The following is a 27,600-nucleotide window of genomic DNA, read 5'->3' on the forward strand; positions in this document are numbered from 1 at the left end:
TGTTGTTTATTTGTCCAGTCACTTCCGACTCTGTGACTTCATGGACCAGGCCACGCCAGAGCGTCCTGTCAGTCGTCGCCACCCCCAGCTCCCCCAGGGACGAGTCCGTCACCTCTAGAATGTCATCCATCCATCTTGCCCTTGGTCGGCCCCTCTTCCTTTTGCCTTCCACTTTCCCTAGCATCAGCATCTTTTCCACCATTAATCCCATTTTAGCCCTGGTCAGATAAACTGACTTTATATTCCTTCTTTTTAGACAAAACAATCTTGCTCTTTAATCCATTCAGATGGTTGTTGATCCTTTTTTAAAAAAAATTTCAGTACTTTATACAGCCCCTTTTTTAAGTCCAGCAAAAAGAAATTGTTCCAATTGTTCTCTGGGATTGTCATTTTTCTTTCCTTTTTAATTTTTAAAGCCTCATACAATCTTTTCTTTATATCTGATGACAAAGTCTTATCCAAATTCTTATGCATGTTGTTCTCAGATTTTGTTGCATATCTTTTTCTGTAACATCTTATTCTGGGAACAAACTGTTCCCAAGAAAACACAATGTAGCTGATATAATTGATTCAAAGTCCCAGTGCAGTTCCTGGTGCAGTTCCTCAAAGATCTCTCTGAATGCCATTATACAGTAAGTTACTTGTCTTGTTACATCTCCAATATCAAAAACAATTTTTCTTTCCCACAAAAATGCATTTATTCTTTAAAATTAATTTCATAGTCTTAATATTCAAAATCCAATATTCCAATGTTTTCTGAGCCCTTAATCCATTTAAAACTTTCTATAGCCAAAACCTTGTTTTGCTTTTTGCTGTTTATTTTAAATTCTTAAATATTATAAAGATACATCTTCATTTCCTTATATTAAGGAGTGAAGGCACTCACCCGGTGTTTGCAGTCTTGTCACTTTGAAGGTGTCTAACTTCTTTGGAGTAGTAATAGGAAATTTCTGAAGGTGGTTAGCAAAGGAAGTGCAAACTTAGAGTCCTTTAAAAAGGCTCTGTTTGCAGCTGGAGCAATATGGTGAATTCCCTCATCTCCCAATTCTCCCACCCTCCAGAGACCGCTGTCTTGCAGTCTCCTCAAGCAGCACAGCCATAAGGAGAACAGCTTGGGGGATCTCATGTCCTCTCTTTGTCCAGAGAGGATCGAAGGAGCTGATCTATTCATCGGCTCCCTGTTCATGGCCGCAAACATCAGCTCCACTTTTTGCGGAGCCGTCTTCAGTCCGCCATCTTCCCCAGAAGTCTGAGAAGTGGTTGGAGTTATGAGAGAGAGGGTTTGCAGAGACAGCTGATGTTGGAGCCTGCCTGACCTATGCTGGGCTTTTTTGGTGGAGGAGATTCAAACCACACAATTTGTTTACAAACTGGCACAGCTTGGACTCCTGCTTGGGCTGTTGGCTGCAGAAAGAGAGAGCTGTGCTGGGCACCCGTTCTTGCCTTGTCTCCTATGGACTGTTATTGAGAGTGGGAGCCCAACACTTCGGCACACGATGCCAAGGACTTGCGACGATGCAGCACCCTGAGAAGGAGGGGTTTGATTCAGACTTAATATTTTGGATGACAGGAGGCCTCTGTTTGTGTGTTTTTTGGCTGCCATTTGGTAGGGGGCTAGCAACAGCAGAGACCTTGTTGCCTCAGTGTTGATGTGGATCCCTCTATGAATGTTTGGGAGAGATCTTGTCTTCCTTCCCCAGCTACATAGGAAAAGGACAGTGTGGTGACTATTTAGCAGTTGTCCTTGATACCTGTCCTTGTATAAGGGTGGCTGCCCTTCCTCTGGGTGAGAGCCAGGTGAGGGGTAGTGGGGGGAAATGGCGTTTGGATGGGTAGTGAGCTCGCCTGACCTGCCAGTGAGAGAGGCTTGGTGGGGTGGGCTCTGTGGATTGTTGTTTGTTGAAGGGAGAGGGAAGCAGTTTGTTGGATTCCTTGTGGCGCTCACAGCAAAGGCTGAAGCGCCCCCGGCTTCATTCATCCCTCCCTTGGTATGGTAGTTAGAGTATGATGATGTGGGGATCCCCTGTCTTGAGTGCTGGAGGGTAAGGGTCAACAGGTGGTGAGATCTCAGGGGGGTTGGGGCAGGTCAAAATATTCCAGTGGTGACGGGTATGGGGAGGGATGGTGGGAGGCAGGGGCAGGCCGCTCTCAGGGAACACGCTTTCAGTGCTTGGTTCCGATTTCATGCTCCAGCCCCCTGAACCCTACCCCAATACCTGGTCAGCAGGTCCTTGGAGGCCCAGGCTTTTGGGTGTTGCTGCTGAATGCCAGGTTGGCTTGCAATAAGGCCACCCTCATCTTCAACTTGATCACAGAAGAGAAAGCTGACCTGGCATGTATTATTGAAACCTGGCTCTGCCCAGAAGGGAGGGTACCCCTTTCAGAAATGTGTCCAGCTGGGTTTCAGATGTGGCATCAACCAAGGACCCAGGCAGGGCTGGGGGAGTGGCAATTGTCATACAGGAGTCCCTTACGGCTTTCAGGGGCGCTTCTCCACAGCTTACTGGATGGGAGACCCTGTTCATTAAGTTGGGCTCTAGGAATCAGTTGGAACTATTGCTGTCGTACCAGTGTAGCTGCCTCCCTGCCTGAGCACCTTAACTCCATTTCTGAGTTGGCAGTGGAGTTCCCCAGGCTTATGATTCTGGGAGACTTAAATCAGCCTTCCTTGGGAGTGGAGTCCAACATGGCTCAGGAGTTCATGGCCACCATAACAGCCATGGGCCTATCCCACATCATCCAGGGCCCAACGCAGGACAGTGGTCACACACCTGATCTAGTTTTCTTGTTGAGTAGGGGCAATGTGCGCTGGAATTGAGGGAGCCCTCTGTAGCTCCCATGTCATGGTCAGGTCACACCCTGATAACCATGGAATTTTCCCCCACCACAGGGAGGCAGGACCCATTCAAACAGTCTGCCCCAGGGACTGATAGACCCTGGGGGGTTTCAAAGGGAGCTCGGGGTTATTCCTGAGGACCTGCTGCATAGTCCGCCTGAGATGCTGGTTGTCGCCTGGAATAGGAGGGTGACTGAGGCCTTGCATTGGATCGTGCCCATGCAGCCTCTCTCCTTTTTGGGGATCCTGTCACTCTCTGTGGTATACAGAAGAGTTGAGGGAGGAGAAGTGGATTAAGAGATGCCTAGAGCACTGCTGGCAGAGAACGAAGAATGAACTTGACTGAACATGGGTAAGAGCCACTATTAAAGCCTGCCTTGTGGCAGTAGGGGCAGTGAAGCGTCAGTACTTCTCTGGCCTTTTGGTGTCTGCAGATAGCCAACCAGTGGCCCTGTTTAGGGTGACCAGAGCCCTCTTGGGTAGAGGGGACTCTGGGATAAATCTTCAGGGCCGCATTGAGGAGTTTGCAGAGCATCTCTTGGACAAAATCACTCAGATTCGTTCCCAGCTGGACGCAGCCTTGGTGCAGGTTCTTTGGAGGTGCCTGGAGCACAGTCCTACCATTTTATCTGGGAGAGCTTTGAACCTGTTGGGCCTGAGGAAGCAGATACGGTCCTTATGACTATGATCTCGGCCACCTGCTGATTAGATCCATGTCCTTCCTGGTTGGCAGAAGCTTCCAGGGAGGCATGTTGTTGGGTTTCTGCAGTGGTATTTTTCTTTGAGAGAGGGGATGATGCCAGCACCCCCTAAAGAGGCATTGGTCCACCCTCTCCTCAAGAAGCCACCATTGGACCCAACCGTTCTGGACAATTTTTGAGAAGGTGGTTGCACAACAGCTTCAGAGGATCCTGGATGAAGCATATTGTCTGGACTCCTTTCAGGTTTCAGGCCTGAGTATGGGTGGGACTGAGATAGCATTGGTCATGCTTTTTGATGACTTTTGGCAAGAGCAGGATGGGAGTAGTGTGTCCATCCTTGACCTCTCAGCAGCTTTTGAAATCAACCACCATGGTATCCTTTTGGGCTGGCTGTGGGGGTTGGGAGTGGGCAACACTGTATTGAGCTGGTTCTTTTCCTTCCTCAGTGGCCAGTTTCAGTCAGTATTGATTGGGGGTGAGAGGTCCCGCCCTTCACCCCTAAATTGTAGAGTGCCACAGGGTTTGGTACTCTCTCTGCTCCTTTTTAACATCTACATGAAGCCACTGGGTGCTGTCATTCATAGCCATGGGGTGAGGTATCGTCAGTATGTTGATGATACCCAGCTATATATCTCCGCCCCTGGTGAAGTAAGCGATGCTGCCAACATCCTGTCTCAGTGCCTGAAGGCTGTAGGGGTTTGGATGGGGAACAACAGGCTTTGGCTCAACCCTGACAAGACTGAGTGGCTTTGGGTTTTGGGACCACCTGGATCTAGGAATTTACCATCTTTGGTGTTGCATGTCCCCAAATAGACCTGGTGCGCAACCTGGGGTCCTTCTGGACTCACAACACCTGCTGGCAGTCGTGGCTAAGAGGGCCTTTGCACAGCTTCGCCATTTTTGGATCAGGAAGCTCTACGCTCAGTCACTCATGCCCTGATGACCTCCCGTATGGATTATTGTAATGCACTCTATATGGGGCTGCCCTTGAAGAGTATTTGGAAGCTTCAGTTAGTGCAAAATGCAGTGGCGCGGGCAGTTATATGCACACCTAGATCTGCGCATGTTATACCTCTGCTCCGCAAGCTGCATTGATTACCAGTTTGCTTCTGGGTCCAATTCAAGGTGCTGATAATAACCTTTAAAGCCCTACATGGCATGGGGGCAGGGTTATGTGAGGGACCACCTCTCCCCAGTGACATCTACCCATCCCATCAGGTCCAGCAAAAGAGGCTTGTTGTAGGTTCCATCCACTAGAGAGTGTCATCCGGTGGGACCCAGGAGGAGGTTCCTTTGCTGCTGCTGCACCCACCCTATGAAACATCATTCCCCCAGGATCAGGCTTGCCCTGACCTTGCCTGCCTTCCAGATGGCTTTGCCATCTGACCTAGGGATCAGAGAGTGGTGTGGAGTCCATAAAATAGCTGTAGGTTCTTGAATGGCTGTGTTCTCCCAGTGATTGTACCATATAGCTTTTAATTGTTTTAATTGTTTTTAATGTTTGTATTCTTTGTATGGCTGTTTTATTTTTTTTGGTACTATTTATGTTTTAATTGTAAGCCACCCAGTGTCATGAATGTGAGATGGGTGGCTATATAAATTGAATAAATAAACTAATAAACAAACAAATTTTCCATGAAGGAGCCATGGGACTGACCTTCATTCTAAATCTCTTACTAGTGGTGAGTAGTGGGGCCAGTTGCTCTGTTTGAGAATTTGGAGAAAGAGGCACCACTTGTCTCCTGACAAAACTTCTTTTTCAGTCAGTTTTACTGCCCAAGCTGATGAGTGAAGAGTGAAATGCTATTGTACCATCCCAGTCCTGTGAAATTTTTTAGTGAAAGCTCTTGGGGAGAGGGGACATTGCATACTGTACACGTGCTGCAAGTTCCTATTTCAGGCAATTATGCTGCTTCCTGATGAAATCTAAGGGAATATGAAACTGTAGTGCCCTCCCAATTGTGATGCAACTATCTAGAGACTTAACAACTGCTGACGATTTGATATTCCATTCACTGCGTTCTGATTTACAAGCAGGAAATAGAAGAAAATTAAACTGCAATAATCTCCACTCTCCATCTGGTTCAGCTCTAACAGTAGAAGAGTGTTACAGATTTTAGCTATCCTGGATAGTCCCTGTTTGTAAATTTCAGATTAATTCTAAAATAAGGAAGTATGGCTTTTTCTGCCTGAGGACCATACCCAAATGGCATCTCCAAAAAGAAGGCAAGGATAGGATAAAGAAATTAGGGGATCTTATTTCACTTAATCATGTTATTAAAATATTATTGTAAACAGTATTACTGTTGTGTGCAACTCCTCTGTAGAAATTCTCCATAGAGCAAAGTGAAGCAGCAATGAAATGTAATTCCCCTTCTGCAGTCTGTACTACTCATATCTAGAGTTGAATGGTCAACTGGGTAAAAAAATTGCTTTTCTCCTCCAGTACACTTAATTTCCAGATTATCCGACTTGCCCTTGTAATCTATGGAAAATCTGATTTGCCCATGTAATCTATAGAAAAAATTCTATATAGTGATTGAGATCTTGAAAAAGACTGAGTACCATCACAAAAGTGGAATCTGCTGCAGCTCTCCAGAGTCATAAAAGTAGGCTCAGCTACTATTAAAGGGCTTGCAGCAACTCTTTACTGGAGCCCAACTGGTGAATCTACTGCCAAGCTCTTTTTTTTCAGTCCAGCCAAGTGCAGAGCTCCGCGACAAAATTGTTATACCTTATTAAAAGTAGCTTGGATGAAGAGATGATGAAAATGTTACCAAATCTGCAGGTGACACTAAGATAGATGGTATGCCTTTTATGTTAGAAGAAAAAACAAAATCCAAAATGTAATTGGTTAGCGAGAAGTAGACAAAGTTACCACATGGAACAAAAAAATGCAGAGGTATAAGTTGCTTGGTAATGATATGTATGAAAAAGTTCTTAGAATTGTAGTTGTTCTCCAGCTAAATATTAAGTCAGCGGTATGATGTGATTTCAAGCAATCATCCAAATAATGTTTCCAGTTCTGGGCATTTTAAGAACAATTTTAGAAAATTTTGTTTCTTTACACTTTAAGAACAATTCAGGAAAAAAATGGATCAGGGCAATAATCTCAATCAAAGGCCAGAAAACTAAGTCCAATGAAGAAAGATTGAAGGAGCTAGGTGGGTTTAGTGTTGAGAAAATATGACTGAGGTGGATATGATGACACCTTTCAAATACCCAAAAAGATGCATATTAGAAGCAGGTCAAGATTTAGAAAACAAAAAGAGGTCTAACAAGAGTGATCAGCAGAGTAAAACTTACCAAGAGAGTCTAAAGAACTGGGTTTATTTAATTTTAAGAAAGATCACTGGAGGAGGGATATGATAGCACTTTTCAAATATGAGTAGGGCATAACATAATGATTTTGTGTTATAGGAAGGCAGATTCCAGTTTAATATTATGAAAAACTTACTAACAATAAGAAGTGTTTGACAGGGGAATGACTTACCAAATTAATTATAATAAATGGGTGGATGCTTTACTTTGGATGCTTGCACTGAGGAAGGGATTAGATACGATGACCTAAAATGGCCCCTTCTGATTATTTATTTTTCAAGGGGTAACTTCAGCTTTAATAGAATTTTGCATTACACTAGAATTTAAAATAATGCTTTTATTCGTACACCTCAAAATATTGTGTTCTGGGCCTTCTACTTGTTGTTTGTTTCCTGTTCTTTCAAGGTCATGGCCTTCCAGCAACTCAGGCAGAAGTGGAGGTAATTGAACGAGCCCGAGAGAAACGTGCCTGGGAGGCCACCCTTCCACCACTGAATGATGCTGCGCACATTGCAAAACGGAGGAAAATGATGGAGGAAATGGAAAGAAAAGAGTGGGCCTTCCGGGAGGAAGAAATAGAAGAGTAGGCAGTTTTTATCTACCTATGTTCTTACTCTGGTCCTTTGGAATCTGCAGACCTGGTAATGGGACAAGTAGCATCCAGAGGGAAAACTGTGTGCTATCTGAATACTTCTTTGCCCCAGCACTTCACTCAGTTCAACTCATGTACATGCTCAGCATACTGTACATCTGATTTCTTGGGTTTCTGATGGCCGCTTGTGGTTCCTCGGCTATATTCCACTAAACTGAAACACTAATATATAATCAAAATAAAATATCTATAAGACAATACTTGATTATATCAGTGAAGATTTTATAATATGTGTAAGCTTCTGAGTTTCTTAAAATTCTTCAAGCTAAACAAAAGGAAGAAAGGAAATTTTGGCTGGTTATGAGCTCTCCATATACAGTTGCGTTCTTAAATGCAATAAGCAATGGGTAATGCAGTTTACATGTTATCAATGCATTGTGGTAGAATATGGTGTCACCTTACAACAAGAGCATTCTCTAACAGTGTTTGGAGGCACACAAGCCTTTGCTTTTTTTCAGCTCCAATTTTTAAATACAAATTTCAGCAACTAAAATCCACATGGTTTTCAATCTATGTGAAGTTACTATTTCTGTTGGCTGGGCGGGTGTGGGCGTGCCTCTGAGTCAGTTTTTGTTTCTTGGCAACTCCCTGGACAGGTCCCTGCAGCTTTCTTGGCAAGGCTTTTCAAAAGTGGTTTGCCCTTGCCTCCTTCCTAGGGCTGAGAGGGAGTGACTGGCCCAAGGTCCGCCAGCTGGCTTTGTGCCTAAGGTGGGACAAGAACTCCTGGTCTCCTGGTTTCTAGCCCGGTGCCTTGACCACTGCACCACACTGGCTCTGGTATTTCTCTTGGCTGCTGGAAACAGAAATCAGCTTGGTAGTCTTTATACTGTATTTGTAGGCCTAAAAATTAATGTGTTAGCTAGTATGAGTCAAAACCAGTAATGATCATGGAAGGTCCTCTTTTTCAAATACACTATTCACTGCTGAGATTGTATATTATGCTGTAATATAAAAATTCATAGGATTAGACCCTTAGCATAAGAGAGATTCACATCAATCTATATGCAGTCTACCTATTATGCATTATCCTGTCAGGCATTTAATGATATGCCCTTGGGTTCTGCAGTCCCAGAAAACCAGTTTTTAAAGTTTTTGGCAATCATGGTTGGTGTACTACAGTACTCTGGCCATTTGTTGTAGCCATCTAAAATACGATCTACATGAAATTTATTTATTTATCTATCTATCTATCTATCTATCTATCTATCTATTTATCTATCTATCTATCTATCTATCTATCTATTTATTTATTTATTTATTTATTTATTTATTTATTTTTCAGATTTCTGTCACCGCCCATCTCCCCCCACAAAGGGGACTCTGTATACCTTTCATTAAGCAGAGCAAGCTTTCAAAGTGTTTTTGCCGTGAAGGTGCTTTAGAAAGAGGTTGTCCTGTATAAACAGAGATAACAAGAGATAATCCTTCTGTAAGGTCATAGCCAGTGACAGGCTCTTCATAGTCAATGGATTGTATGTGGATTGGTAGGTCATAGGCTATGCAGGTGATTATAAGAAGGGTTTGATTCAAACATTCATATGACATGGAATGAAATATGGAGCATACCCCTGTAGTTGTAACAAGAATGCAGCTGGTACAAGCAAGTGGCAGTTTTGTTCACATTAGTCCTGTGTGAACCCTTGGAGGGCATTTCACTTGGAGTCTTTGATATGGCTGTGCAAAGTAAAGCAGTGCCTCACTTCTAAGCACCAGAGTAGAGCCACTGGGGTGTGTTAAAACCACCTTGCTGGCTTTTCATGATAATCTGTACAGAAGACATTTCCACTGAAGCAAAGCAACCAAGCAAATCTGCCTGCCTTGATACTTGTTTGTGGAAAGCCTTGTTTCTATGTATCCTTTTGGCAGTTCTCTCCAAAATCAGAATCAAAGCAGTTTAGCACAGGCCTAATGCATGTAAGTATGCTACAACTTCTTAATTATGAAAGGAGCTATCTTTATTGATTGCTTACACTATTTCATTAGTACACTTTCAAATAAAGTTAATTCCTCTTGAGAATCAACTTTATATCTTCTACATAAAGAACTCTGGGTATACTTTTTTACAGAAAAGGGGTATAAAATATATTTATAACAAATGGACATATATTTGCTTTTTTAAAGACTGCAAGAAGTGAGATTAAAGCTTCTAAAGGCCTTGTTGATGAAACGGGAAGAGAAGCGCAATGAATTAAATGTCAGTTGCTTAGATACACACTGGTTTAATCTCATGCGAGAAAAAGAAAAGAAAGTGAAAAGGATCCAGCATGAACACATAAAAGGTATGGAGGAAAAATACTATATAGTAAACATACTCTCAAGAGAGATGAGACTCTTAGCTTGTTCAAAAGCTTGCTCAGATACAGAAAGAGAAAAAAAATCACATCACTGAATAATTGACAGAGAACAGGCTGCTTCCATCTCTGGTAATAAGAGCCTTGTTTGCAAGCATATTCCTTTGTCCTTTTGTTAGTCTTCATAGCATTACTGTATAGTTGAAAAGAGCCTGAGCACCTACAAAACCAATGAACCTTCCAAAACAAAATGAGGTTCCTCTTCATAAAGGATCCAAGATGACATCACAATGTTGAATGTTGAACACAACATCTTCAGCAATTAGCTGAATCCCTTAATTTCTGTCTGAAAAGATGCATAGATGCCCAGTATCCACAAAACAATCCCTGATTAGTATCCACAAAATAATTCCTAATTCCTGATCATAATTTTGAACTTATAGAAATATGATTGTGGATGCCAAGATCTTTTTTCACTGGCAAAAAGTCAGAAAATCTTAAAATCTACAAATGCTGCATGTCAGAGACATTTTGTTTGTTTGTTTCTGAGACTATTCTTCAACTAAATAGTATAACACTAGGTACATGGTAGAATGTCCATCTTCAGAGCCAGCTTCTTCTGCCAACTCAGAACCAAATTAGTCTAAAACTTCCAGTATAGATGTCTAGCATAGATAATATTGCTAACCCCTAAAAGTCTGAAAGGACAATAATTGGTTAAAGCTGTCAGGCTACCCTTTGGCCATCATGAGATGATTCAAGCTTCAGAGAATTGGTGCAACACAACATAACATCTTTATGGTAATTCATGAACAGTAACCATTACAGTTGACACTATTTGTAATTGCCTGTTTATATTCTCCACATTCATGCTCTGAAAACTGTGGCTACTAACAAAAATGCAACAAGATCTTTCAGTATGCCATTCTGAACAAATGGAAATAGCAATAGCCAAATCCCAGTCTTCAAGAATATGAACAGGTCAACTGATGTATTTAAAAACTGGTATAATTTTATCTGCAATTCCTTTACAGCAATCAGAAGGCTAATAGCCAAGGGAAAAAATGTGGAGGGAAAACTGGAGAGAAGAAATGTAATTAAGGACTACACTGAATATGAATCACAGCCTTATGCTCCTTTATCAAGAATTGGTTACTTTCCAGATAATCATGCAGATCGTTACATAGTGAAAAATCCCTTTCTCAACACTTACAAAGGTGAGTCATCTTAAGGAAATCTTCAAACACATTCATTCATTCAGAACCACTGGGTCCTACACCAAGCTGCCAATGTGGGAAGTCAGATTAATATGCATTCTATGCATTAGTTGGGTTCCTTTTGGAAGGGATGTTTTCTCTCCACTGAAACCAATAGATATTCTCTTATGGATGAGGAAACTCCATTTGTGAAAGGGCCACCTTGGACAAAAGAGATTAGTTCTCTTATATCAACATTAAAACCTACCTTCTACTCCCACTGTTCACCTTCTGTTTTTCCTAGGATTACTTGAACTAGAAGCATTTCTTCCTGATTCTGTTACACAGCCCAGAACTGAAGCTCCAAAACCCAAACGCTTAACCACAAAAGATGGATTCACTAAACGGTCTGCTAGACTAGAGATGGAATTGGCACAGGTTTACCAGGTATTTTACTTCATGTGAGGCCATTTCAACTTTTGGTGCATGGCATCTGTGATAACTGTGGTCTATTTGGTTTTGGAAATGTGACTTGAGTTGTAGGCAAGAAAAAGTACAGACTCAAAAAATGCTGAATTGTTATTTATTGCTAGTTTTCAGAGTTATATTGTCTCCTGCTTTCACTCCATTTTCATTTCTGTTTCATATGGTGCTTAAAAAAGAGAAAGAATTAAGTATTATCTTATTTTCCCCACTTTCTCTCTCCCCTCTCCAAATTCCTTTTTATTAGATTGTAACAATGAAGGAAATTTCAAGGATCAGAAATGTTAAATGTTTTCTATAACTGCAATAAAATGTATGAACAAAGTGCATGGTAAATAAGAAAATGGAAATTGAGATGTGATGTGATGTGATGTGATGTGATGTGATGTGATGTGATGTGATGTGATGTGATGTGATGTGATGTGATGGTGTTCTGAGCTTATTAAGCTTTTTTTAATGTAGGGGGCAATTAGCCATGGGCTACTTTTTGATACCATACTACTTTTCCAGATACTGCAAGACAGGAAATATCGCATTAAGGAGCCACGCAAGCCACTACGTTTCCTTCAGAAGTTATCAAAGGTTGTTGGTCACCCTCCCACTCCGGAATTGGAAATAGCTTCACTAGTAGGTGTAGTTTTAATTGTTTGTAAGAGCTTGGCGTAGTTCTAAAACATTTCTAGTTGGAAGCTATTAGAGCAGAAGGATGCAGGTAGATGATATCATCAGCAAGTTTCAATCAGGCATAAAATCAGACTGACAAGGAAGAATTAAAGACAAATGGCAAAGGTGAAGCAATAGGGGGCCAGCAGTACATGAAAGATTAAAGGCAAACAAAGGTCACAACCTGAAAAGATGGCAGCAGTAAGTAGGAGGAAGGAAGCTGGAGAGTAGGCATTTCTCATGCCATAGAGAGGATGCTCAAACCAAAAAAGCTGGCTTAGTCCTTGGTCCCCTTGGTTCAAAGGGGAGTCCTAGCCCACCAAGAGTTACAGATTTTATAATGCCAAAATCAGTGGGCTTCTGAATGAAATCTACCTTGTTATATTTACGCTTTTTTATTGCTGCCTCTTTTTCTTCCCAATCTCTGGATTTCCCCCACCCAGATCACTTATTGCTATACTTCTTATTTCTGATTCTCCTTTAATTTTAATTCTAACATGTAGTTCCCACAGATAATATTAAGCTCACCATTTTTATTGTTAGCAGTCACTAATAGGCTAATAGTTTGGGGTAATTTCAGCAACCAAATCCAAATTAAAGCCCAAACAGGAGGTTATCTCACTCCTTATGGAGTCTTTTGTTTAACAAGAGCTCTTCATAATTGGATCTGAGTGAACCTTCTTCTCTGTCCTCCAGTGCTTCCCACTGCTCTGATAGTTCTTCACCACTGCAGTCTTACATAGTATATTTATTGGTGATAGAAAAGCCTGCAACTCACTTATCAACATTTCTGTTCAGTAACAAACTGGGTTAATTCTGTTGGGACCACACCCTATGGTTTATTCAACAGACTTATGTATTTCTGAAGTCCATAACAAAACTATAATTAATAAGCAATCAGTAGAATTTATTTTAAAATATGCAAGGCTAATGACTTACAAAGCAATCAGATAATCAGTTATTAGTCAATACTTACAACTAAGAGGGATCTTAAGCAGTTAACAGCCTAAAGGCTACACAAAAATCTTGGACAGCAATGATCAGGAAATATATAGAGACAAGTAGATACAGCAAGTTTAAGAAAAAGAAGAAGTGGCATTTGTAGATGATGGGTTCATGGGAGAAATGTAAGAACAAGGACATAACAAAAAAAGTTATTTATTTCTGGATCACTCAGGAAAAAAATGAAAATGAATTACTTGCCCTTGTTTGCTCACTTGTGTGATGGAAGCTGGCTTGGTTTATTTTGGAGAAAGAAGCAGGGACCAGGGAAAAGTTGCTCTGTTCTCCTCTGACTTACTGGAACACTAAGGGCTTTTTTGTTCTTTCCTTTGGGAATTTTGCAAATAAAAGAAAGCAAAACCAAGCTTTTACTTCAGGAAATCAGTAATACTTTCCAAACAGGAAAAGAAGAAATGGAAAAATATGCTTTTTCTTTCTCCCCCGTAGACTGAAGAGAGAGGAAGAATAAAGAGATTCTTTAGCACAATGAGCACTGAGAAACCAGATCTTTTAATTATTATCTTAACCAAAAGGATGTACTGAAGCAATCAGGTTTGCCATCTTCCTTAGGACGCGATAAGCTATGAAGAGTAGAATTATGGATTAGTCCAATGTCAAGGTTTAGTCTGTTCATTCACATTCAACATGGGAAAAATAAGAACATGTATAGGAATTGTGTCTATGTAGATCAAGCACCAGAGAGTATTGAATGGATAAGGAAAAGCTGTATTTAGAAAGAGATCCTATAAAACTAAAATTGCAAAAACAGTGGTTAAAGGCTTCATTTGCCAAAAGGATTCCAGGCTCCATCCTTTGTTTACCAGAAGGACTCCACAGTGAGTCACTAGCTTATCACAAGATAGCTGCTGTCATCGTTTTACCAACAATTAAGGGTGTAGAAATGGAGAGGTGGCGATATGTTTGCACAGCTATGGAGTCATATCTTTGCTTAGACAGGTCAGCCTTCAGCTTCCTTACACATCATTTTACTCCCTATTACAGCCAGTTTTTTTGCTGAGGGCACCTTGCTTCTCTACTGGTGAGGGTCTCTTTTCAAGCCATCCTGCCTGTCTGCCAGCCCTCTTCTACTAGCACACCAGGGAGCCAGCTGTCCCTGGCTGGTGAGCTGTTTGCTGCACCCAGCATGTCTGGCCTTGTGATTTAACTGGAGCATTGAGGCAGAACAGACATTGAGCCAAGTAGGAGTGCAGTTAGGGAAGGGGCAGCAAATCAGCAAACAGCGTGGCTTACTAGAACCTTGTTTTGACTTACTAGAGCATCTGGAAGTTGTCTGGCTCACAACTCCTCCTGTCCTGCTTCTTTAATTTATTACTCTTAATTTTATTACTTTTCTTTGTGCCATTATTGTTTGTATTTCCCACCTTCATTTGGGCACACTAATTCCTTCTCTCCATATCTTACAGCAGTAAGAATCAGTGTATTAAAATGGGCACCCATACTGTCGCCAGAAACAGTGAACAAATCTCTTAATGAAGTGTACCAACTAATTTACCCAGAGTCAGACAGGGCACAGTGTTCGAAAATAGTTGCCCTAACCTTTTGCCATCTTTCCCAAGCATTTGGAGATAATCTAATGACACTTATTCCTTATGAGAAAGCAGTTAGGACAAATGCTTTTGTTGTCTTTTGCAGATAGATGAAGAGAGAGAATTGGCTACAATTACACTGCAGAAATTAATACGAGGCAGAGCTATCCAAAACATGGTAAGCTTTGGTATTTGGCATCCAATAACCTGATGGCAGATCCTGTCACTGTTTGCTCCTGTCTCCCAACTGTTTATACTAAACCATTTTAACAGTAAAAAATCCACATCTGTACCCTAACCCATATGAATCATGTCCCTTCAATTTTTTTTGAAGGCACAGTAAACTGTAGTGGGATGTTTAGGTCAACTAAGATATCTCACAACGCCCTATCTTGTATATCTCCCAACCTCCCACAAGAGGAGCTGTGTAAGAACATTTTTCAATCCCCTACAAATGCACTGCAGCAACCCAGAACACCAGAAAAAGGAAACAGACCACCAATACAACATCTTCCAACTAAATGGATACCCACACAACTGTATCAAAAAGTGCCTGACCACTCAACCCAGCACAGCACAACCAGCACAAGCTATGAAAAGGATAAAACTACCATACTTCAAAAACGTCTCAGAAACAACCAACAGACTATTTACAAACCACACAGCACCACCATGGTACACAAACCACCGAAAGTCCTCCAAAACTTCTTAAGTAGCCCAGGAAGAAAAAACAGGAGTCATCTACAACATACAGTGTGACAGCCACTATGTAGGGCACACAGGCAGAAGACGAGCAGAGTGTATCCGTGAACACCAACTAGCAGTCAGAAGACACAATGAAAACTCCTTAATCTAACAACACATGGACAGACTCAACCGCAGTTTCAGCTGGGAAACTGTGAGGATCCTAGACCAAGCTAAATCCAAAAACGCCAGAGAATTCCTGGAAGCCTGGCACTCAGACCAAGCAGCCATCAACAGACACGTAGGGGTAAACAACATTTACATACCATTCAAAAGAGACACTAAGAAAGCTAAGAAGGAAGCAAAAAGACCTGAACACATTCTCTCCAGCAGCCAACACCCAGATAAGCAGGGGTTGACACCAGACAAACAATCAAGCAGAAAACAACAGTCTAATCAAGGAACTACCAAGGAGGAAGCCACAGCCCTACCAACACTGGCAGGGCAAGCTGCTGTATATAAACAGGCAGCAAACCCCACACTCACTAGCACTGATGATGTTACCTAGTCAGGCAATGAAACATGTGCAAGCAAACAACCAAGCTCAGACAGCACCCAGAGAGCACCAAGGATTCCATAGTTCAACCCTGAGCTACAGATACTTTCTTCTATTGGAACTATATCTTATATTAACCAGTATTCAAATTCTAAACTGGGTCCAAACTTACAAAAGTACAGAAGGAAATAACGATTTAACATTGTTAGTCTATTTTGATTCCTTTCTCTTCTGAATTCCAAACTATTGCCTAAGGAGCAAAGAAGCAGGTATAAATGTTTTTTTGGTTCCGTTATCATGACAAACCTTAGTTTGTTGTTTATTCGTTCAGTTGCTTCCGACTCTTCGTGACTTCATGGACCAGCCCACGCCAGAGCTTCCTGTCGGTCGGCAACACCCCCAGCTCCCCCAGGGACGAGTCCGTCACCTCTAGAACGTCATCCATCCGTCTTGCCCTTGGTCGGCCCCTCTTCCTTTTGCCCTCCACTCTCCCTAGCATAAACCTTAGTTACTGTGCAATACTTTCAGATTTTGATTTCTGATCATGGTTTGTTGGTCAGTAACATTCTCTGGTTTATCCACAATAAGCTTGAATAGATTTTGTGAAGGAGATAGTTTTGGAATGAAATAAAGTAGTTTTGGAGACAGAAACAAATATAAAAGCAACAATTGGAAACTATTTCTGTGAGAAGAAAAAGTAAGGTAATGAGATAGGTAATTAGAAAGCCATTGGAGCTGTCTGGTAAGATTACACCTAGGACAAAAAGAAGATAAAAAGGGGGAAATATAGTACAATCACAGAAAGGTAGCCTGAATGCAGAAGGCTAATTTTAGGAAAATTAAGAAGACTTGCAAGGATGGTTAAATAACAAAGTCTTTGGCTAAATAGGAAGTTCAAGGAAGGAGTAGGTTAGCATTCAACCTGGAAAACATGATTTAAGGAAACTGATTAGAGAATATCTAGCCATTCTGAAGGAGTTCAAGTTCCCAGAGCTTAAATGAATTACAATCCAGCAAAGTGAAGGAGCTTGCAGGGGTTAGTCCAGGACTTTTTAGCCCAGGACTTTGAAAATGCAAGGTGTCAGAAATGAAATATTATTCCCATCTTCAAGAAAACTGAAAGCTATAGATTGTCAATCTGACATCAATAGTTGTAACAGATGATTAAATTAATTTTATAATGTTCACTGAATTATAACATAACAATAACTAGTAGTCAACAACAGACTGTTCATTCTAGGTTAGTCATGTGTGAGATTAAACAGAATATGAGAATGCTACGGATATAGTGTATCTTGGTTTCAATAAAACATGTCTCAGACAACATGATTATCAGGGTACCAACTTTGGGTAAGACAGAATTTTTTATTCAAAGAATCCAGACAATATCAGTATTCCCTTATTCACTCAATGGTATTACAGGTAGTCCTCTCTTAACAACCACTCGTTTAGTGACAGTTCGAACTTCACGACAGTGCTGGAAAAAAGTTACTTGTGGCCGGTCCTCACCCTTATGAGTGTCACAGCGTCCCCCAGTCACGTGATCACAATTTGGGTGCTTGGCAACCAGTTTGCATTTATGACTGTTGCAGTGTCCCGCGGTCGCGTGATCGCCATTTTCAACCTTCCTGGACAGCTTCTGGCAAGCAAAACCAATGGGGGACCATGTGATTCACTTAATGACCGCCGCAAAAAAGGTGGTAAAATCGGGTCAGATTCGCTTAATGACTGCTTTGCTTAGCAACCAAAATTCCAGTCCCTATTGTGGTACCTGTATTTTTGTTAGTTCATGTTTATATGTGTAAATAGAGCAGTATAAGAGGGTTTAATAAGATGCATTCCATCGCATGCAGACAGTCTGCAGGCTATAGGAGCATATAATTTAGGATGTCCAAAGCTATTTCAGGATGCAGAAGACTTCGGGCCTGTTAATGCTCTCTCAGCTCAATTCCCAAAGCAATCCAAAAGTACAACTTATTCCTACAGGATTGTTGTGGGAATAAACCAAAGAGAATTCCATAGTAAGCAGACTTGAGCTTGTGGGGAAAAGGTAGGCTATAAATCTAAATAAATAAATTCAGCAAACAAACCTGACCACCTCTTGTTTCCACACAAGTGGAGGTAGTCCTTGCTTGGCAACCACAATTGGGACCAGCAACTCTGTTGCTAAGCACCATAGCTGCTAAGCATAAAATCACATGACTGTGATGGGCTTACAGCCTCACTTCCCCTTTGGTCATTAAGCAAAGCACCATGGTCACTAAGTGAAACGATTTTACTTCTGCCTTCTCTGTTAACTCTGCTTGTCGCAAGCCGGTTGTGAAGCGCACAAATGGCAGTCATGTGACTGCGGGGTGCTACGACGGTCGTAAATGTGAGGATTGGCTGTAAAGCTTTTTTTTTATACCATCGTAACTTTGAACGATTGCTAAACAAGGCAATTGGTAAACAAGGGCTACCAGTATGCTTTCCCCACTTCTTGGGTATAGATAAATTATGTCTGTTGTTTCAGAGCTTAATTCTTTACATATATGAATTCCTTGTTGAAGGATCTGCCCAGTAGTCAGAAATGAGAAAAACAGTCATTTGTTGTCATTGGTTTCTTTTCTTTCCAGCTCGTAAGTTATAATACAATGGAAAATATGTATTTCCATCAGTTCCTGGGGATGCTTAAGTACTAGTCACATACTGCATGAGCAGTTCAAACCCCCTGTGACCAACTTATTCTGCATCTTTCATTCATTCTATTTTTGCTTCTACCAGTGTCACAGCTGCAAAATTGAAGAAGTAAGGCTTCCATGGGGGTTGAGGGAAGGTGCCCAAGGCTACTCTTCTGAGGCTAGACGCTATCTATCCTATGCGTCCTGAGATAGAATAGGAACTGTAAGAATAAGCTGCTGCATTTTATATATTTATATGTGTTTTATTGTCATTACCTCTGTGCATATGTTATAAAACCTTTCATTATGAACATTTTTAAAAGACGTTGAAAAACAAATTTGGAAGATATCATTTACTGTGACTGTATCTTAAGTCAATCATATCCTTGGATTTCCCGACTTTAAAAACAGATGTTTGAAGGAAAGGAAAAGCGTCTAGAATTGATTCGTGAGTTACGCACCACTCATGCGCTCCAGGAGGATGGACAGTTGTTGAAGAAGGCTGAAAAACAAGTGACTTTGGCCTTACAACGGCAGCGGGATTTGCACGAACACAAGGTTGGCTGTAAATGGAGGGCATTTCCTCTATATTAAACTATTTTGCAAAATATGTGTAACAGAAGCTGAAGATGGCAATGTCTGACCATCTGGGGGAGGAATGCAATATTCAGGGCAAAGTTTTCAACCAGTTTCAGTCCTTGGTGTTAGAATATTTAGAAGGCTGTGATGAGTGTTAGGGAAGTTCATTCCTATGGCTCTTCGACCTATAATTTTATGGCCTTGGCAAGTCATTTGTTCAGTTCAGTCCAACATCAGGACTGAAATGCTAAAAATTAGTAAAAATACTGATGTTCTTCCTCAAGTGTTGTCATGTGAATGGAAACGCTAACGCCTACGAAACACTTGTAAAAACTATAACTAAAACTAAACGAACAGATTAAAATGGCAGAATGAAGCTAGTATTCAAGCACCTCAGAATCAGTCCCCAATTATTTTTCTTCGTAGTGGCCCAGCTGGGTTGGCAGTGGTTCCTGATTATTACAGAATATAGAGCACTGATTATCAAGTTCCATACGTTGTACCTACTGTCAATAGGCATATTATTCAGCTCCTCTGAGGAAATTGTTGTATGTGAAAATACGTTACGACCTATATTGTTCAAGAAAGCCAGGCTATTTTCATGACATCGGAAATAACATAACCAATCTTTCAGTCCCACCTCAGGGCTGGAGTCTGAGGTCAGATTCTTGGCTTGGAGATCAGCCTCATTAAAGAAGATGTCGATGGATTTGTGGCTCACGTTTTAGTATAATGAAAGTCTTTTTTTAAAAAACATTAGTCCTGAAAGGCAGATAAAATTGTTGAAATGATAAACACATGAAATAGAGAAAAAAAAGGAAATATTCCTATACTCCCCGTAGATGTCTCTCATGGAAAAGCATTTGGCTCGTGTGGAAGGGAGAGTCCTTGCAAATATGTTGGATTTCCTCTCGAAAGAACTAATTCGACTACAGGAAGAGCGGAGGATCCATGCCTTTGCTATGTTAGCAGAAAGGCAGCGCCGATTGCGGGAAGCAGAGGAGAGTGGACGTCGTCAGGTGGAGGAAAGGCGCAGACGTGAAGAGGATGAGATCTTTAGGCAGGCAAGTGTGGGAAATGCTGTTAAGTAAGCTCAAGGGGGCTTAGGCTAGGTCCTGGCACAACTGCATTTGTTCAGATTAGCTCAACCATATGTCATAGACCTGTGCCCCGTATGTGCAGAGGTACTGTTTTTGTGAGGAAGAAGGCAAGGAGGGAGTCAGACTGCTGTGAGAGTGGACATAGCTTACAATTGAAGCAGTACTGTATTATCATCTTCATCTCATATTCTGTTTTCCATTAGATGCTTCTTTAGCATACCATTGGCAGTTTAAATCTGGACCATTCTCTGCAGTGACACAGAGAGGCTGAGTAAAGTAAAATTACTTATTTACCAAAGACCAACAGGAAGCATTGCGTCAGTGAGATCAATAAGGAGGATTTGCAGGTAGTCCTTGACTTACAACCACAATTGGGACCAGAACTTTGGTTGCTAAGTGATGTGGTCATTAAGTGAGGCATCACATGACTGCGCCCGATTTTACAACCTTTTTTGCCTTGGTTGTTAAGTGAATCACATGGTCATTAAGTGAATTCGGCTTCCCCCATTGATTTTGCTTGTCGGGAGCCGGCTGGGAAGGTAGCAAATGACAATCATGTGACCCCAGGATGCTGCAACCGTCATAAATACATGCTGGTTGCCAAGTGCCTGAATTTTAATCATATGACCGTGGGGACACGGCAGTGGTCATAAGTGTGAGGATTGGTCGTAAGTCACTTTTTTCAGCACCGTCATAATTTTGAACAGATGGTCGTAAATCAAGGTCTACCTGTATTTCATTTAGAGACATAGGAGTTGTAAAAAAGGTTAGTACTGAATGGGGGCCATCTGGGAAGACCTCTTGGCTAGACTGGGAAGGCAAAAAAACATCCCCAAAGTGACAATTTACACTAGTATTGCTATCAAGAAAACTACATGAACATTCTTGAAATCTTCAAGAATGTAACTCAAGGCAGACTTTACTTTCCCATATTGAACATATTGAAAATGCAGTGGTGTTGTACACTTTTAAACAACGTTGCAAATCATGTCTAAAAACGTTAATTAAAAGAGAATAGGAATCTATGATCTGGAAGATATATTATCCAAGTGTGCTGTAAAAGGTGAGTGAATAAAGCAGGACAGTTCCAAAGAAAAAGTATAACGAAAAAGCATCCAAATAATAAATCATTCCCAAGATAAAGATGCTTATTGCAGTGAAGAAGGGAAAATATTCTGAGTTTCGGTGTTTTTTTCAGGTTGTTAAAGTACACCAAAAAACAGTTGACTCTTATCTAGAAGATATCATCCTGAACAGCACGGAGAGTACAGCTGAAGAACAATCTAAGGAAGAGATTCAGAGAATGGCGATAGAAATCAACAATATTGCTTACGAAATGGAAACACGGTATGGGGCCCTGAAGAAATAGCGGCATTCATAAAGTGAACATAACGGAAATTGTCACGGTACCTTAAAGACTGATCTTCGTCTGCGCTAGAGCCAACTAATTGCATGTAATGAGGCAGTTTTTATAATTCACAAAAGTGGAGGTTCTGTGAATCTTTTCTGTCTGTGTGTTTATGGGTGTTTCAGACAAAATGCACCTCCAAATTTCGGACTATTTGGGGAGTCTCTCTCGTGTTTCATTTGCGCTCAACAATCTCTTTCTGTTCCAATAGAGATTTCTATGGTATTTTCTGAACTTTCAAAAAGTCTGTTGTGTTAACTCATCCCTCATGTGTCATTTGAAGTTAACAGGATAACATGTAGATTTTTTTTAAGTGATCTTCCTTCTCTCCTCATGGAAAAAAGAGAGTGCAGTTCAGTTCCTTCCATCCCCCTGCAGCAATGTTTCTTCTTATCATTTTGATTATTGTGTGTGGAGTTGAGATGCCATTGATGCTGAATCAGGACTGATGTAAATGGTGGACCGAGGAACATTGCTCTCTCCAGCCTTCTTTACCTGCATTATTGGGAGAGATGGTGAGGTTCTCTCGTTGACTGGCACGTGAACAACTGTGCTTGGTATGAAAGAGAAAGGAAATTTTTAAAAATGCCAAAAACGTAACCACTTTCATACATATGATTTTTTTTTCCTGTAGCCGGAGTCATCTACAGTCTGAGGAGATTGTGGCAGAGCTGGTTTATAGCTTCCTGATCCCCGAAGTGAGGAAAATAACCATTAAGGAGAAAGGTGAAAAAATGAACACCTTGTTTACCTCTTATTGTTAATTTGTATTCCAGATGCTTGGTTCTAGTATCCAGCTACGCAGTGATTCATCTACTGAACAGTTTAATTCAGTAAACCTGCAGCAAATAATGGGTAACTTCTGTCTTTGATAGAACAAGTTGTATAAAATAAACCTTAGCAAAGACTACAGAATCCATTGGATTCAGTCTGCCAGTAGTTATAACTGTGCAGTGGGATTCATAACTTAAAATGGTAGTTTTTTAGTGGCCATATCTGCATTTGCACAGCCAGGCTCTGTGCCTGTAGAAAGCAGAGGCCATTTGGATCATTCTAAAACTGAGCTTTTTCATAGGTGCTCTCATATCTTCTCTGTCAAGCATGGCAGTTAGATTCTCTCTCTGCTCATCATTTCTAAGCAGACTCAAGAAAACTAGGTAAACTAATTGCAGAGAATTACAGAATAAAGCCCAACATGCAAGAGGTTCTATGTCTTAACCACACCCAGGATATAGGTTAGTTTCAAGGTTTGAATCTTGGATCTCTTCCTCCCCACTTTTCAGGTTAATGGCCCTGTAGCTTCTTGTACCCCAGTCTTGAAGGTTCTGTAATCATTCTCTTGTATATACTTTTTTTTCTGGCATGAGAGTCAGATCTTTCCAGCCTTACCACCTTTAACCCTTACACTCCCTGCACACTGACAAAAATGGTAGTACCTGCTGTTCCCTCTCAACTTTTCAAGACTGAAAGATTGAAAAAGTGGCCATGAAACTGATGGTACAAGAAGGCAGTTACAGGGCAGATAGGCTGGGTTGAGGGAAAACACAGGGAATCACTTGAAGAACCACAGTTAAAAATAGGTAACTTTTCCTTTGTAGTCTCTGTGCTTCACATATGTATGTGATTAAAAGGTAAATTATTGTTAAAGAAGACAGCAACTTCTATGCAAACCAAGACACTCATAGAATAAGAAATGAAATTTTCCACTGGTGGTCTAAGAAGAAAAAGTGAAGATGAACAGACAATAGTCTGCTATTATGATCTGCAATGATTGTGGCATATTTAACTTTCTGCCTTGAAACAACATGATACGTATTTGCAACTTCTGATTGATTGATTGATTGATTGATTGATTGTTTATGTGCCATCAAGTCATGTTTGACTCCTAGTGACCACACAGATAGATTTTGTCCATGACGATCTATCCCTTACCTGTTCTTTCAGGTCTCCCAATGGCGCGCTCATTGCCACTGTAATGAGTCCATCCTTGCCGCAGGCCATCCTCTTGTTCTCTTTCCTTCCATCTTTCCCAGCATTAGAGCGTTTTCCAGAGAGCTGAGTCTTCACATAATGTGTCCAAAGCAGGATAATTTCAGTCTCGTCATTTGTGCCTTGAATGAGAACTCTGGTTGATTTGTTTGATGATCCATTGGTTTGTGTCGCGTCACGCGACCAGTCCTTCGCCCTTCGGTCTATGGGATTCCCTGGGGGGGAATGAGCCAACGATTCCCTCGCAAGGGTGAGGTCGAAAAAACAACGGTAGGCACAGGATTCTTTTGTGGCGAGTGACGCTACATCTCAGGAGGTTGCTGGTACTGCCTCCCGGGCCACGCCCCCACCTCCTTTTATTCAGCAGTTCTATCAGGGCGGGGGAGTGAGTACAAAGAGAATAGGGAAATACAACTCATGCCCTTATAAGGGAATATACAGCATTCTGAGGCTACGTGAGAGACGTACAATCTAGCTGTGCAGTAATGGAGTCAGGTTCGTCACAATTCCACCTTTTTTATTTAATTTTGTTCCTCCCCCAGAGGGTCTGAGTCGGGGAGCCAGGGACTCTTCAGTCCAAGGAGACCCATCCCAGCGTCCTCTCTCGGGGGGTAGTGTGACCGGGGGTCCTTGTCCATTTCCGATTCACTATCGGAGGACCATCCCAAGAGTGGTGTTTTCTCCATACCTACAGCAGTGACCAGGTGTTGAACAGCAAGCTTTGTCTCGGATACCTCTGAGTCCAATGTATGAAGTCTCTGCTTTAAGAAGCGGAGAACGCGACCCAGCACACAGGGGCCTATGGTGCATACGAGAATCAATAACAGGAGGGGCCCCAACAGAGCGGACAACAGTGTGGTTAGCCATGGAGAAATGCTAAACATATTTTGATACCATGACATGGATTGTTGGCGCTCCAATTCCCTTGTTTTTAAACGGGAATTGAGCTCTTTCATAGAGTCCAATACTACTCCTGAGTTGTCGGCATAAAAACAGCAGTCTTCCTTTAGAGCAACACACAGTCCCCCTTGTTTGAGGAACAGAAGGTCGAGACCCCTACGATTTTGCAAAACCACTTCGGATAGAGAGGTAAGGGAATCTTGTAGCGCCACAATAGATTGTTCGATGGCGCGAAGGTCAGTGTCAATGATAACGCTAAGGTGACGCAGGTTCTGATCATTGACAACAAGGGCTGACACACCAGTGGCGGCTCCAGCCGCACCTAAGCCCAGTAGGACTGATAAAGTTACAGCAGTCACTACTTCGCGCTTAGCCTTGAGGGGATAATGAGGGGGCTCTAAAATGGAGAGAAGTTCGTCAGGGGAATAGATAGAAACCTTGGGGAGTAGGAGCACCTGAATACAAAAGGCGTTAGTTTGTAACAAGGTATCACCATATACACATGCGGTGAGGCCAGAAGAACATGCCCAAACAGAGTTGTTCCCAGGGATAAAGTATTGCCCTGTCAATCGGGCAGAGATATTACCAGAGGTAGTGTAGAGTACACCGTAGCCACCATGGCCGGTGTGACCGTTGATGTTCAAGCGATTTTTTGGAAGATAGAGGGCACAGTGATCATGAGAAGAATTAAGGCAATATTGAATATAGTTAGCAGGAACACGGCCAAGGCAGCAGCCCTGCCCTATTATAGAGGTGATAGTCAACGTGGTGTTTTGCCAGCGGCAGGAGGCGGCTGAGGTAGAGTTTCGGATAGGGTCAGGAGAACCGACTGCTTCATAGAATGGTGGGGAGGAAGACAAGCAAAGCCAACATCGAGATGTGTTAGAAGCGGTGTGAACAAGGGAAAAGGAGGAGTTAAGAAGAGAGACAAGGGGGTTTTTTTGTTTGGTGAGGGGTTTAAGAAAGGTGGAGTGAATGTCGTCGGCATTGGGCCCAACAGGTGGGGACTGAGGGAGAGTGACCTGTCGTTGAATGTAGAATATGTTGCCGTAATGATACCCGGGCCATCCGGCATATATACGACCTCCCCATTTTACACCTGAGTCCCAGGCATTCCCCTGAGCTTTACCTGCAGCAGTGAATTGTACAATAACCGGATTACATCTATTCCAACCCCCCTGTCCTGCCGCATTCTTTTTGGTTGCGGTGCACCTAATGTCCTTTCTCAACCGAGTGAGGGTGATGTAATCAGTCTTATATGGAGGGGTCCAGTAGATGTAGCCAGTGGAAACGCAGGACCAAGATTTGCAAAAGTAATCTGCTAAGCCTCCGCAGTCGTGCACGTGATCAGGGCTGGTGTCATGTCCTGGGCACACATATAGGGGATACCTTTTAACGGTGGAGTGGCTGGGCTCTGGGAAGCCGTCCAGCCTCCTGTAGGCTGTCACTCCTAAAAGCATTTCTGAAAAGTCAAAATACAGGTTAGGGAAACAAGATATAATTGGGCTATAACAAAAGGAGGTATTCAGGATCTGTCCCAAGGCATCGCGGATTGTCCAGGTGATATTGTAAGGGCGATGCGATCCCTGGGCGTCAAATGCCAGTAGGCGTCGTCCCTGCCAACGGGCGGGCTCAGGAAGGGAGAGTAAAAATAAGGTGAGCGTAAGGCGAGATGAGGTGGCGAACCCCTTAATTAATTTTGTTATTTCACAGTGATATTGTCCTAGATCGGTCAACTGTACGTTGGTGATAGCAAGGGTAGTTTGGCGAAAGTGATAAGTGATGGAGTAGGAATCGCCATCTTGGAGAAGGGTGTTGTTGCGGAACCAGCGCCAGAAGGTGCCTTTTCTTTTGATAGGAGAGCGTTGAAGACATTCCATGGCGTTGGATGCTGAGCTGCGGCCAATGGTGGCAGGGTAGCGTAAACGATGGGTTCGAATGAGAGAGGTTGTTTTAGGGTTCGTTGTGAGGGGAGCAGAGATGGAAGAGAGATAACAGAGAAGGAGGGTCAAGAAGGTGCTTGTCAGGAGGCTGCCCATGATATGGCCGGATGCAGCGAGCAGGAACCCAGAGCACTCGATCAGGTAGTTGCACAGCAGCGTAGCCTTTTCCCCAGGTGACGAGTTGCGCAGGGCCTTTCCACTCAGGGCTGGGCAGTTGCCTAAAATAAACAAGGGGACGGGAAGAGGGAACTACTGGCTTGGAAAAGTGTCGAGATGCAGCCGTAGCAGGGGGGGTACCGGTAAGATTAAGGAAATTCAAGGTAAACAAGGTGAGATTAAGGATATTTTGTAACATCGGGAGGCTTGGGGGGCCTAAGGCCTTTTTCCCCGTTTGCCGATCAAGGGCATTCTTTAGGGTCTGGTTAGCCCTTTCCACAATAGCCTGACCTTGGCTGTTGAATGGTATACCGAATCTGTGAGTAATGGACCACTTACGGCAAAACTCAGCAAAGGGAGTGCTGACGTAAGCGGGGCCATTGTCAGTTTTCAAAGTTTTGGGACATCCCGATGTGACGAAAGTGCGAATACAATGATTGATTACGTTTTTCGTGGCTTCTCCTCTTTGCAAAGTTGCCAGGATGAATCCCGAATAGGTATCCACAGATACATGGATATACTTCCAAGGTGCAAAAGAGGGATAATGAGTGACATCCATCTGCCATGTGTCACAAGCATGGACACCCCTGGGATTAACTCCCTCAGGGATGCACTTTGCCTGCAAACTGCAGGTTGGACATTGTTGAAGAATGGCGGTAGCTTCTTGATATGTAATGCCAAATTGGCGCACCAAGGCTTTTTTATTTTGATGGAAATAAGCATGGCTGTCCCCTGCTGAAAGCGGCGGAGGAAGAGGGGAAGAGGCCATAATTTTGCAAGCCTCATCTGCCATGTGGTTGCCTTCGGACAGGAAACCGGGTAGCTGTTGGTGGCTTCTAATATGCGCTACAAACAAAGGGGATGTTCTGTCCTTCAGGAGAGTTTGAAGCTGCAAAAAAAGCGTCATGAGAGAGGGGGGGGTAACAGGGGAAA

The 27,600-nt window shown here is 42.3% G+C and overlaps 1 protein-coding gene across 1 annotated transcript in view; it reads left to right on the forward strand.

The window, feature by feature from the left end:
* CFAP91 (cilia and flagella associated protein 91) overlaps positions 1 to 27,600 on the forward strand; it is a 60,708-nt gene that overhangs the window by 25,427 nt on the left and 7,681 nt on the right. Inside the window, exons 7-16 of the mRNA XM_063294592.1 lie at positions 7,264 to 7,441; positions 9,632 to 9,789; positions 10,836 to 11,018; positions 11,302 to 11,444; positions 11,991 to 12,107; positions 14,799 to 14,870; positions 19,004 to 19,150; positions 20,014 to 20,235; positions 21,470 to 21,618; positions 22,314 to 22,405. Coding sequence (XP_063150662.1) covers positions 7,264 to 7,441; positions 9,632 to 9,789; positions 10,836 to 11,018; positions 11,302 to 11,444; positions 11,991 to 12,107; positions 14,799 to 14,870; positions 19,004 to 19,150; positions 20,014 to 20,235; positions 21,470 to 21,618; positions 22,314 to 22,405 — 1,461 coding nt within the window. The remainder of the gene's footprint in view (positions 1 to 7,263; positions 7,442 to 9,631; positions 9,790 to 10,835; positions 11,019 to 11,301; positions 11,445 to 11,990; positions 12,108 to 14,798; positions 14,871 to 19,003; positions 19,151 to 20,013; positions 20,236 to 21,469; positions 21,619 to 22,313; positions 22,406 to 27,600) is intronic.

The sequence above is a fragment of the Candoia aspera genome, chromosome 2 (assembly GCF_035149785.1).
Source record: "Candoia aspera isolate rCanAsp1 chromosome 2, rCanAsp1.hap2, whole genome shotgun sequence".
NCBI lineage: Eukaryota > Metazoa > Chordata > Lepidosauria > Squamata > Boidae > Candoia > Candoia aspera.